This window comes from Prionailurus viverrinus, chromosome B4, assembly GCF_022837055.1.
Source record: "Prionailurus viverrinus isolate Anna chromosome B4, UM_Priviv_1.0, whole genome shotgun sequence".
NCBI lineage: Eukaryota > Metazoa > Chordata > Mammalia > Carnivora > Felidae > Prionailurus > Prionailurus viverrinus.
This window is the reverse complement of record NC_062567.1, coordinates 35,004,757-35,018,163: the sequence shown is the minus strand read 5'-3', so window position 1 is coordinate 35,018,163 and position 13,407 is coordinate 35,004,757. Positions and strand designations below refer to the sequence as shown.

Genomic DNA, 13,407 nt, shown 5'->3' with positions numbered 1-13,407 from the left:
TTGTATAACCGGAATCTAGACACTTCTCAACACCTCACCCTCCGTGGCCCAAGCTCCCATCCTCCCTGGCCTCAACTATTAGAATAGCCTTCTACCTGGATCCCCTGATCAGCCTATTCTCAACACAGCAGCCACAGCAATCCTGTGGCTCAAACACCCTCCAGTGGCTTCCCGTCTCCCTCAGATTATAAGTGTCCAAGCCCCTACAATGGCCTAGAGAGACCCACAGGATCTGTTCACTCTATCTCCAGCTCAGCCCCTCCCTGAACTTATGTCACCTGCTACTCGGTCTCCTGGCTGTTCCTAGGACCTGCCTGACCCATGCCCATCTGAAAGCCTTTATGTGCCCTGTTCTCAGCCCAGTCACATGTGGCCCACAACCTCACCTTCACATCCTTGACACCTTCTTTGCTCAGATGCCATTGCCTTAGAGACCACCTCCCTGAACACTCCCCTGAAAACTGAGGTCAGCCCCCGCCTACCCACCTTGGACTGCCTACTGTCTTTACTGTTCTCATAGCACCTTCTCACATGCCATGTGATCTCCTACTTACTGAGCTGCCTACTCGGAGCACTGCCTACCTCCTCCCCACTCCCAGCAGAAGGAAAGCTCCTGAGAACAGGGATTCACACCCAACACCTAGAACACTGCCTGCAGTTTTCTATAGCAGGTTCCCACAAACATTGTTAAATGAATAAGGCATAATGTTAAATAGTGATATGATACTGGCCAAATGTCCCACAAGGCTCTTTAGCCTTCTATAGGTAAGGTAAAAGTTATAGAAAAGCAAATACCCTTTTACTTGATTAGTCCAACATAATTTTTAAAGTGATTTCTTATCCCGGTCTCATTTGACCCTCTCCATGCAGGAACAAATCCAGATTTGGGGGGAGCCTAAAGCATCTAAAAATTGGAAGGCTCTCATTGAGAAAAATAATTTAAAATATAAACCAAAATTAGGCTAAGATCATTTTAGGTTAAGATGGGTATGTTTATTCTCTTGATGATAGTAATTGGTTTCATAGGTGTATATGTCTGTCAAAACTCAACCAAATTATCCACTTCAAATATGTATGTATAGTTCACTATATGGCAATTATATTCCAATAAAACTACTTTACAAATTTAAATTAAAAATAAAAAGCTTAGAGGTGCGTGGGTGGCTCAGTTGGTTGAGCATCTCACTGGCTCAGGTCATGAATGATCTCACGGTTCATGAGTTCGAGCCCCTCATGAGTTCGAGCCCTTCATCGGGCTCTGTGCTCAGAGCTGGGAGCCTGGAACCTGCTTCGGATTCTGTGTCTCCCTCTCGCTCTCTGCCCCTCCCCCGTTCCCTCCCTCCCTCCCTCTCTCTCTCTCACCCTCAAAAATGAATAAACGTTAGGGGCGCCTGGGTGGCGCAGTCGGTTAAGCGTCCGACTTCAGCCAGGTCACGATCTCGCGGTCCGTGAGTTCGAGCCCCGCGTCAGGCTCTGGGCTGATGGCTCAGAGCCTGGAGCCTGTTTCCGATTCTGTGTCTCCCTCTCTCTCTGCCCCTCCCCCGTTCATGCTCTGTCTCTCTCTGTCCCAAAAATAAATAAAAAATGTTGAAAAAAATTTAAAAAAAAAATGAATAAACGTTAAAAAAAGAATAATAAAAGGTTTAGGGACACCACATTACTAGTGATGGTCTTGAAGCGTTAGCCCCATCAACTTCACGGTAAACCTCCCTACTGCCTGTAGAAAGGACAGCAATTACACCTATTACCAAAGGAGAAAACTGAAGTCAGAAAATCTCACCCAGATTGTCTACCAGCAGATCTAGGACCAGCTGCCTGGGTTTGAGCACTGGTGCAGCCACTGTGGGCGGTACAGTGAACACCTGGCACCAAGAAGGTGCTGCTCAGTTAATGGGAACTCGCCTCCAACACCGGGCCAGCGTCCTGGCCCTTTACGCAGCGGCACATCCTCTACAGTACATGTCAAGCAGCAGCAGCAGCTAGGGAGGAGGCCTGTGTCCTCCATTGGCCAAGACCCTTACTCCAGACATTATAGATGGCTCGCCTCCTGTCAGAGCCCCAGGTCACGAAGACAGAGCCCCTCCTAGCCCCACAACTGCCTCTGCCCTCGTCTACAGAGTTCAGGAACGAGACAGGCCATCCTGGCCCTGGGCTAAGCAGTGGGGGCCATGGGAGCCAAACCCAAGGGGTCTGGGCTGGCTCAGCTGTCTTTTACCAACTTGTGCATCTTCCCTCTCTTTCTGTGGAACAGCATCCTCCCCTCCCTTACCAGCCCATCTCAGACCATTATTCCACCCAGCCTTGTTCTGCTTATCAGAGGCAATGCCAGGAGTCGAGAGCACTCCCTGGGTGGGAGTGAAGTGCTGGGCTTCTGTGGGTGTGTTGAGCCAAGAGGGGTCAAACAGCTTCCTTCCTGCCACTGGGGTGCTTTGGAGGTCACCCTGGCCATTCTGCCTCCAGGCCAGCTGGCATCTAATCCAGGCTCTACACATACATGGAGAGTTTCTACAGCTTCTTTCCCTCTTGTAACAAGAGCTACGATAATGAACATTTATTTACTGAGCACTTATATGAGCTAGTACCTGTGCAAATACATGATGTGTACTGGGAGTTTTATTTGCATGCTCCTTGTCAATCCTCATGTCAACTCTATGCAGCTGCTACTACTGTCACATTTAACAGACAGGGAAATCGAGGTACAGAGAGGTTTGGAAAGCTGTTCAGGGTCACAGGCCAACAGGTAGTTAAGACTGAAATCCATGCAATCTGGTTCTATAGTCTGTCTCTTCAGTATTGCACAGAATTACTTCTATTCACATGGGATTGAGGGCCGTCTCTCTGAAGGGTTGGACCTGGAGATCCCACAGGTCCAGTGTAGCCTAAGGAAGACAACTCTGTGGCCCAAGCAAGGGAAGTGATTTACTGAAAGTCACATAGTTTGTTAGTGTTCCAGGTGCCATGAGAACATACATTTCTAAGGCTTCATGACTATGATACAATGACTGCCCTCCCTTCGCCAAGCTGGGAGCTTCCTCTACAAGACCACTGTGCTCCTCCCTCTGGATTGATCCCCCGATTCTCTGGGGCTCTGCATGAAATAAGTCCTTGATGATGTCTGACTGCCCCTCACCTGACCCAGGTGCTGGAGGAAGAGCCGACTATTTGAACCCAAAAGCCTGCCCACCTGTTTTCATTCTCTTATGGACAGTGGTACCCACAGCTGATAGAAACCAATGTGCTTTGGGTGATGTAGACGTCAGGAAGCCACAGAGTCAAAGGCAGAAGAGGAGAGAAGTAGGGAGCATGTGTTCAGAGGCAGAGCCCTGAAACTATAGCCAAGGTCAGCAAAGAGCAAGGGCCGAAAGAAACTAGTACAAAATCCAGATGAGTTAGTGGGAGAGAAAGAGACCTGCATCCTTGTCCCAGCTCTGCCACTTGCTGCTAAAACCCAGGCCTTTCTTCTCCCCTCCAGTTCAGAGACCACATGCTGGGGCAGCGGGAGGCCAGCCTGGAACTCGGTGGGGGCAGCTGGGCATTACAGTGTGGCAGGTGGCCTTGGCCAACCCAAGAGAGGGCCTGGGTGGGGCTGGAAAGGACACCTCCGCCAGACTGTGGCCCATCTGTCAGGGGACATGTGTCCAACAGCCCCCACCTCATGTCCACAGCCCCATCCCACCAGGGGTGAGGACAGCCGATGGACAAAGGTCAGCCTTGGCCTAACTACAGGCTGAGGGTGGGGCGTTCTCGATGCAGGGTCCACATATCACCACCACTTCCTCCCAACCCCACATACCAGGTCACACGTACCTGCCAGCCACCCCAGGCTTTTCCTTGAACACACACTACCACTGAAATCGTTATCCCGTTTGCACAACCCTGTATGGAACAGGCCATTTCTGCATCTCATTTCCTCTGTATTGCCTCCTCTCTCTGCACCAGCCCTCTGTCTGGGTCATAAGGGTATTAAATGGCACAAAGGAAGTGAAGCACCTACCACCTAGCAGAAGGTCAGTAAGGTCAGCTGTTGTTGTTCAGGTTGTTCATAAGGCCCATTATACTGAAAGCTATTAGTTTTCAAAATTGGAAAAGTTGAGAACCTGGGCAAAGAGCCTCCCACCCAAGAGGAGACAGATCTGCACGTGTAGTGTTTTGGTTCACCAGAGGCCTCTCAAGGGAGGGAGCCTCTTATGAGCTCTCCATTTCACCCTGGCAGCTTGGGACTGGCGGGGGGGAGGGGGGGGGGGGGCGGGGAGGCCAACCTTCCTCCACAACCAGCCCTAATCCCGATGGCCTGGGGGCCTCTCTGTCCAGGGATCGGCTGAAGCTATAAACACCTGCAGCTGGAGGAGGAGGCTATTTGTGGAGAAGAAACTTCTGCCCGAAGCCTGGAAGCCTGAGAAGGCAGTGATTAGGCCTGACATCGGAGCTATTACCACCGTTGTCCCTGGAGGGCTCTGAGGCTTCTGGTGAAATCCTACTCGGCCTTCAAGGCTGCCGCCCCAAGAAGCCTTCCCTGATCCTCACCCAAGTGGGTGTGCCCACTCCCACCTCCAAGTCCGGGTGCACAGGGGTCTGTGCCTTTCTCTAAAGTCACTGGAGCGCCTGTCTTCCTCCCTCACTAACATCCAAGCTCCTTGAGGACAGAGAACATGTACCATTCAGCTCTACACCCCACTGCTGCTCTCTGGGCACCTCCATGGGCTCCCATCCCTGCGGTAACACTAAAAGGTGATGTCTTCTTCCAAAGAGCACACGAAAAGATGCTCAACATCACTAATCATTAGGGAAATGTAAATTAGAACAAGATGCCATTTCACACCCACAAGGATGACCATTAAAAAAACAAACAAACGGAAAGTAACAAGTGTTGGCAAAGACGTGAAGAAATTGGAGACCCTGTGTACCACTGGAACGACATAAAATGGTGCAGCCACTGGAAGACAGTTTGGCGCTTCCTCAACAAGTGACCTCCAATTACCATTCAATCCAGCAATTCCATCTCTAGGTCTATACCCACAAGAATTGCAAGTAGGGACTCAGATACCTGCACACCCATGTTCAGAGCAGCACTACTCACAACAGCTGAAAGGTGGAAACAACTTACTGTCCATCAAGAGGTAAATGGATATATAAAATGTGGTGTATCTGTGCAACGGAGTATCATTCAGCTATAAAAAAAATAATAGAGCTATGACACAGGCTACAACAAGGGTGAACCCTAAAGACACTGTGCTAAGCAGAATATGCCAGTCACAACAGGACAAATATTGTATGATTGATTCTACTTCCATGAGGTACCAAGAATAGGCAAATTCATATGGACAGAAAACAGAACAGAGGTTACCTACGGCTGGGGGAGGGGGTTGGGGAGTTAGTGTTTAATGGCTATAGTTTCAGTTTGGGATGGATGAGAAGGTTCTAGAGACAGATGACAGGGATGGCAGCAACAATGTGAACGAATTTAATGCCACTGAACTGTACCTTAAAATGATCACAATGGTAAATTTTATGTGATGTATATCTTCCCACAATAAAATAAATGAATGTAACCAAAACCAAACAAAAAGGTGGCTTTACTGTCATCACTCCTCGGTTGTACAAAATGAAGAACTGAGGCTGAGAAAGGTTAGACCACCAGTCCAAGGCCACACCAGTGCAAGTTTGAACTGAGGGTCATGTCATCAGGCCTCCAAAAGCATGAAGTTAGCATTGTAAACCAGAGGTGGGGGGGGGGGGGGGGGGGCGGGGAACACATGGAAGGAGCCAGAAACCACAGAGCAACAGAGCAAAGGGCAGTGGAGGATCCAAGGAAATGGTGGTGGCAGGGGGCAGAAGCTCGGATGAGGGCACTGACTGCTGTCCCATCACCTCAGTGACCAGAGCCTTGACCTGGGCCTAGTCCCTACTCTGCCTCTCCTTAGCTGTGTGAGTTATCCAAAACAGGGTCTCTTCACCTCTGACAGTGGTCATCGCAGCACCTGCCTACAACGCCCATTAAAACCACCACACAGAGTCCCTCCTCTGGGTGGGTGCTCATTGTCTTCCCCCTTCCCTGAGCACCTCCCTCCTCTACCCTGCTCACGCTACACTTCCTTCCAGAAAACTTCTAAGATAGCCTAGCCCCCTGAGTAACACTATACACAACATAAGTGCCATGAGATTACTTTCTAAAGATGTTTCTCCTGACCCTCCACTGTCCCATACAGTTGTGGACAACAGAGGCTGCAGCCCTCAGCCCAGGCCTGGCTCAGGGCAGTGGGAGCTTGTTCAAGAGGAGATGCCCAGGTAGTAACAAGAACAAGAAGCCTGGGCCACAGGGCACCCAGTGAGACAATGGAGAAAGCAAGGAGAGGAGAAGCAGAAAGAGGGAAGAGAGGCCAGGAGAGCTCGGAGATTCAAGAGCATGGTGGGCAGGAAGGAATGGACACACAGAGAAGACACAGCTGGCAAGCCAGCCCTCTTGCAGGCAAGGCAGAGACGGCAAGACAGCGGGGACCAAGGCAGAGCTGCGAGGGGGGAAAGACAGAGTGTGCGGGCAGATGGGGATGACAAGTTGCCCCACGCTCACCTCCCCACCACCTGCCCACGGGGCCAGAGGCCAGGCTGGCCAAAGGAGGTCAGAGTGACCAGCATGGGGATGCCAGGGCGAGGGTCACACAGTGACGGGGCACAAATGAAGGCAGTCATGAGCGAAGATGGCTAGCGGCCCCGGGAGCCTGTCTGCAAATGTGGGAGGCTCAGCTCAGAAGTCACAGGCGCTAATCTGTGCTGCAGCTCTGCATGCTATCCACATGTCTGCCTGGCCCTCTTCTGTGTCCTGCTCGGCTGCACTGGGGCCAGAGCTGGGAGCAGGCCTAATTCCTGTCCTCAGAGCCTCCAGCTCTAGATTCCTCCTCTGGGCGCCCTGGAATCACTCTGATGATCCTCAGCTCCCACCCTGTGCCCCACTGGGCTGGCCCACCTGGAAAACAACTGATGGCCTCTGAATGTGGGAAGCGGGGTGTGTATGCAGTGGGGCTCTCAGGGGCTCAGGCACTGGGGGATGGCAAGAGAGGGTCCCCAAGGGAAGATGAGAAGATGCAGGAGAGCAGCCAGAGTAAGGTGACGTCTGAATCAGCTTAGCAGCCTGTCCCTCTTCCTCCACCTCCCGGGTCCCATCACACACACACACACACACACACACACACACACACACACACACACACACACGGGGCTGAGCTCAGAGCTATATATACCTCCCAGCTGGACGGCAGCCCCTGCTGAGTGAGGGCCCCTTCATCGACTCCCTGCGAGGTCCTGCCCTGGCTCAGCCCCCATGCCTGGTAAGAGGAGATGTGGATAAGCCAGCATCTGGACCCCAGCAGGATCTGTAGTCAGGGAGGACAGGTGCTGTGGGGGCTGAGTGAGTCATCAGATTCATAGTGCCCCTGCCCAGGGCCTGACCCACCTGGAGCCCGGGCCAAGTAGAAGGGGGAGGTGGTGCAGGGAGGAGAGGAGCAGGCGGGGCAGGCTTCACAGAGCACACAAAGGCCGTTCAGGGTGATGGGGGAGCACTACGCTTGGGGGTAGGGGAACTGGTTCTACCCGTGGCTCTCGCACTTACTACCTGAGAGACTCTGGGAGAAACTCTTGGCCTCTCTGAGGTTCTATCTATCTCTGCATCTGCAACCAGAGATTATAATTCCTCCCTCCTCTCCTTGAAAAGATTGAAGCGATAAAGGGTATCAGAGACCACTGAGAGCCTCTATCTTCCTTGGCACAACTAAGAGGCTCTGGGACCCTGCACCCCTCCCCTCCCTCCCTCCCAGGTCCTCCCCTGTGTGATCCCCCTCCTGGTCTCTCTGCACAGGAGGAAAACCACAAAAGGGACACCAACATGGCCAGGGCAGTTTGCCAAACACCATTTTCAGCCTGTTTCCCCACCACTTAACAGCTCCCCTCCAGCCAAACAATTCCAACCCAAGGCCTGCCAGAGGCCCGCAGGCTTGCACTTCCCAAACTGGCTCAGTCACACAATCTCAGGCTTGCACTTCCCAAACTGGCTCAGTTACAATCATCTGCTGACTGATAACAAAGTTTCTTAACCCAATTCCTTTACATGTGAAATGGGGAGAGAAATATCTACCCACAACCACTAAATAAAACTAAGCATCCCTCCCCAGACATCCACCACCAAGTGAACAGATAAACGAACTGTGGTCTATCCATACGGTGGAACGTTATCTGGCCTTGAAAAGGAAGTTCTGACATAGGCTGCAACGTGGAGGAGCCTTGAGGACATTACGCTGACTGAACTAAGGCAGTCACAAAAGGGCAAACAAACAACACCATATGATTCCACTTCTCAGAGGTGCCCAGAGCAGTAACATCCATAGAGACAGAGAGCAGAATGGTGGTTGTCAGGGGCTGGGGGGAGGAAGGGATGGGATGTAGTGTTTAGTGGGTACGAAGCTTCAGTTAGGAAGATGAAGTTCTGGGGATGGATGGGGCTGGTGGCCGCACCACAATGTGAATCCACTTTCTGCCACTGAACTGTACACTTACAAATGGTTAAAAGAATATACTTTATGTTATATATATTTTACCATACATGCACACACACACACACACACAAAGAAACATCTCAGCATTCAAAGTCTGGTCCACAGTGGCCCCCAAATAAATGTCTGCTGATTCTTCCACATTCTGCCATCTCCACAGGTACCCTCAGCTCTTGCCCTTTCCTGAATGCCTCTTAGCCGCTTGTGTTTGCCAGAAAACTTGTGCTTGTCCCGGGCACACATCACGGCTTCCCCACAAGAGACCCTGACAACTCTCAAGCTAAACAGTTTGCCCTCCCCTTCCCCCCAACCCCTTCATACCTTCACACCTCAGCTCTTGATCAATACCCATCCCATTCTCCACTAAAGTAGTAGAAAGAGCCTAGAACATCAGTTCTCCATTCCTCTCCAGCTCTATGGGAAGAAACTATGTAAAGTGCTTGATCCCACATCTAGCACCCAACAGGTGTTCCATACACATCCACCGTCTTCTCCATGAGGCTTCCCAAGGGGCCAAAAATAAGAAGCAACTACTAGAGCAGAAAGTGGTTACAGCAGGGGTGGTACGGGGTGTGGGGAGGATGATGCAGGGCATGGACACCTACAGAGAAGTAAGACAGACTCTGTAGGGATCCAGCAAAGCCACAGCGGTGGGGCTGGTGAGGAGAGATGAGCAGTTAGAACTTGTAACTGGTGCCCGAGGACAAGATCCAGGGTCCACCTTGCCCACCTTGCTTTCCCAACAAGTTAAAGAAAGAGAGGAATCACTCTGGCTTTGTAGGTAAAGCTGCAGGTAAAGAGTGAGTACCAGGTGCTGTGAGAGCCCTATACTCCCCAAGGCAGTAACACACAGGACCCATGTTCAGTCCAGTTGAGCTCAGTTGAATAGTGTCCCCCCAGAATTCTTGTTCACCCAGAACCTCAGAATGTGACCTTATTTGGAAACAGGATCTTTACAGATGTACTAAGATGTACACTGGATTAGGTGTGACTAGTATCCTTACAAGAGGTCAGGACACACAGGGAAGACAGTCGTGGGACAACAGAGTCACGGACTGGAGTGATGCAGCTACAAGCTAAGGAAGGCCATGGATTGTGAGCAACCCAGGAGCTAAGAGAGAGGCTGGAACAGATCCTGCCTCAGAGCCTCCAAGAGGAACCAACCCTACAGACACCTTGACTTCAGACCTCTGGACCCCGTAACTGTGAGAGAATACATTTCTGCTGTGTTAAACCACCAATTTGTGGTCACTTTTCACAGCAGCCCTCTGAGGTGAATACAGCTAGCTCCCACGAACCCCTCACAGAGCGCCCTTTACTGTGTTGGAGGGAGGGGCACCAGCGTTGGATGGGGGAGAGAGAACCTGAATGTAAACTTCTGGGGGTGGGTACCTGGCCTGGAACCATTTTGTTGGGAGCCAGGGCAGGGCCCTCTGTTGTCAAGGGTGCCAACCAGTTACAGAAATCCTCCCACCACCTGCCCAAGACCAGTGTTTCAAGCTGGGGGTCCTGGGAGACTTTCCACTGGGAATGAAAGCCTGACCTGGGCCTTCCAACAGCTATTCAGTTTTTGGTTTTGTTTTACTTTTCCACATAACCTCTCTTCCATCCAAAAGTCAGCACAGCCCCAGGCAGACTGCTTGGTCCTTCCCACAGGGCTACTGGACATAAAGTATCTCTGAATGTTCTGAATCCTCAGCCACTCACAAAGATCAAGCCTTTCCAGATCACTCTGAGCTCAATGGGACCTTTCCTGAGGGAAAGGTCTACAGCACTCTGCTTGACTCTCTCCTGGAACACTCCACATCTGTCGTGTTGCACAGACATGTGTGTGCTCACCTCACCTACCCCCACCATATTGTGAGCAGGGTCCAGATCTTCCCCACTTAGGCTTGACACACAGAAGCCTCACGACTGAGTGCATGAATGAGGGAATGAGTGAGTCCAGTAACCACCTTCCTAACCTCCCTTCACAGTCAAGGTAGGGAGCTGGGAGCTCATGAAGCATTTGCCTGGGGAACAGCTTATGGGATTTTCCCAGCCTGCTCTGGCGGGAGGGGGTTATTCTTCTCCTTTCCCAAGCCTTCTACCACAGCTTCCCTCCCACTCTAAGGCTTCTTCTCACACACCCTCCCACACTTTGGGAACCCAGGTCAGTGGAAGCAGCGTCCACCTGATAAATGCCCTAGCGGTCATTCCCCCGTGCATTACTTGAAGAACCCCAAGGTTGCTGTGCCTGGGCCCTTGCCGGGCCCTGTTTCCAGAGCTGGATCACGAGGGCAGGGGACCACCACCCCACCCCAACAGGCTCCTTACCGTACATCTTGCCCTCATCCGAGAGGATGATTTTGCGGCGGCCGCAAGGCGGGTAGATGGCCAGGGCCTCCTGGAAGCTCTGCTCGATGTCCGGACTCCATACACCCTCCGCATCATTGTCGATGGGCTTGTCCAATGCCTGGCTGCCCCCAGAGACGTTGCTCCCCTCAGGGGAGTTAGGAGGGCTCCACTCGTTGGAGGTAATGGTGCCGGCCTTGCCCTCCAAGGCTCCGCTTGGAGGAGCGCCCGTTGGACCTGTTTAGGCAGAAACCTCCGCTTTGGTGGAAGAACACATGTCCGTGGGATGGGGCACCCAGGGGAGTGCCAAGCCCCAGGATCAGTTGCCCTTCCTTGCTTGGCCACCCACAGCACAGGAGCTCAGAGGGAATAAGGCCAGGGACCCAGGGGATAAGGAATGAACTGAAAGATCTGGGAGCATCGAGAGACCTGGAATCTGGGGCAGGTCATGTCCCCTCTGTAGACCTAACCTTCCCACCCTGTTAAGCGAGCACAAACATCCCAGGCACCTGGGATGACCTGACAGATACAGGGAGGTTGGAACTCAGAACTAAATCTCAATCTTCAGCAAAAAGACAGAATACTGACAAAATATGACAAGACTGTCTGTCTGCCTAAACCCTAGGTTAAAAAGACAGTCTTAACCCACACTGCAGAAAATTCCCAAAGATAAAATCTTGCTAAAGAGGTTCTCAAAATCTAAAATTACAACATAGAAGAAAGAGGAAACAATCTACCATGATCAAAATTCAATAGAATTAGAGCCCCAAGAACTAGAGATAACTGGACTATCAGATAAAAACTATTATATAATGGTATTTCAAATAATTATCGACTTAAATAAGGAATTGGAAACATGAGAAAGAATTAGACACTATCAAAAAACACAAAGCAGACTGGAAAAAGAACCAAATAAATATTTTAGTCACTGAAGTTAAAACTCAATCGTTTGGGGCACCAGGATGGCTCAGTCGATTAATTGTCCTGCTACGGCTCAGGTCATGGTCTCACAGTTCGTAAGTTCAAGCCCCGCGTCAGGCTCTGTGCTGACAGCTCAGAGCCTGGATCCTGCTTTGGATTCTGTGCACCGCCCCCCGCCCCTTCCCCACTCATGTCTGTCTCAGTCTGTCTCTCAAAAATAAATAAATGTTAAAAAATATATATTAAAAAAACTCAATGGTTTAACTGAGATTAACAGCACATTAGATACAGCCGGAGAAAGAAGAACCTGGAAAAAATATCTTAAGATATTACTGGGAAATGTATTTTTGTAATGATGATAAAGAGCAAAGGAGAACAAAATAAGGCACTTCAACATACCTCCAATTAGCATTCCAGAAAGAGAGAATACAGAAAGTGAGGTAGAACAACATTTGAAAAGATAATGGCAAGAAAATTTTTCAGAAATAATGAAATACATGAATCCTCCAATTAAGGAACCATACTGAATCCTAACCAGGATAAATTAAAATAAAATGAACACATACTGTAAGGACACTGCAGAATACCAAAAACAAAGAATAGATCTTAAAAGCATCCAGAGTGAAAAAAGACAAATCACCTACAAAGGAAGGACTATGATGTTAATTGTATATACAGATAGTGGACTTCTCAACAGTAGCACAGGAGGACCCAAGTTAATGTCTCTAAACTGTTGACAGAAAAATAACTGTTAACCCAGAATTAAAAGCCCAACCAAAATATCATTCGAGAGTAAACATTTAAAAAAAAAAAAGCATTTTTAGACAAAGATGGAGAGAATTTACTACTAACAGACCCTCACTTTAAAAAAAAAAAAAAAAACAGTAAAGGAGGTATTTTTTTAAAGGGAGCTTCTAGGAAAAGAAGGCATGACACACATGGAAGAGGTGAGCAAAGTTATGGTAAAATAAAAATGAATCTAAACAATATTAACTATATAAAAACAATAACAATGACGGTGGCTACATTTGGTCATGCAATACACACACGTGTATACATGTACATGCAAGAAAAACCATGTTTCTGAACCATACATTCTGAAGATGCATTTGCTAAAATTCCAGACCCAGTCACAATAAAAAATACTTATTAGCAAACTCTATAAACAAGGAAACTTCCTTAAATGTGACAAATGGCACCTTCCAAAACCCTACTGTGATGTTGTGATTTATAATAAGAAATGTGTATCTGGTCTTTGTCCCAGTTTCTAGCACAGAGCTTCTAAAACCCCTGGAATTTCCAAAGAGATGAGAATGATAAAGGTGTCTTATTATGTGAATGTGGTGACTTTTGGAATGCATCTATCTAAGAATGAAGGCTGGTGGTCAGGAGAACTAACCATGTAATTAGAGGGTTGGAACCTTCAGTCCCACACCACCACCCCTTTTGCAAAGTACAGGGAAGGGAAAGGGACTAGAGGTTGTATTAATTGCCAATGGCCAATAATTTAATCAATTGTGCCTATGTAATGAAGCCTCCATAAAAACAAAAAAGGAGGGGCTTCCGAGAGTTTGAGTTGGTGAACACATGGAGATTTGGGGAGAATGGCACA

The 13,407-nt window shown here is 49.5% G+C and overlaps 1 protein-coding gene across 8 annotated transcripts in view; it reads right to left on the bottom strand.

Annotated features, from left to right (window-relative positions):
* Positions 1-13,407, bottom strand: part of TEAD4 (TEA domain transcription factor 4) — a 69,917-nt gene that overhangs the window by 31,473 nt on the left and 25,037 nt on the right. For all 8 annotated transcript variants that reach the window (XM_047865922.1, XM_047865925.1, XM_047865929.1 and 5 more), the window contains one exon: positions 10,857-11,111. In XM_047865922.1, coding sequence (XP_047721878.1) covers positions 10,857-10,863 — 7 coding nt within the window. In that variant the 5' untranslated portion in view covers positions 10,864-11,111. The remainder of the gene's footprint in view (positions 1-10,856; positions 11,112-13,407) is intronic.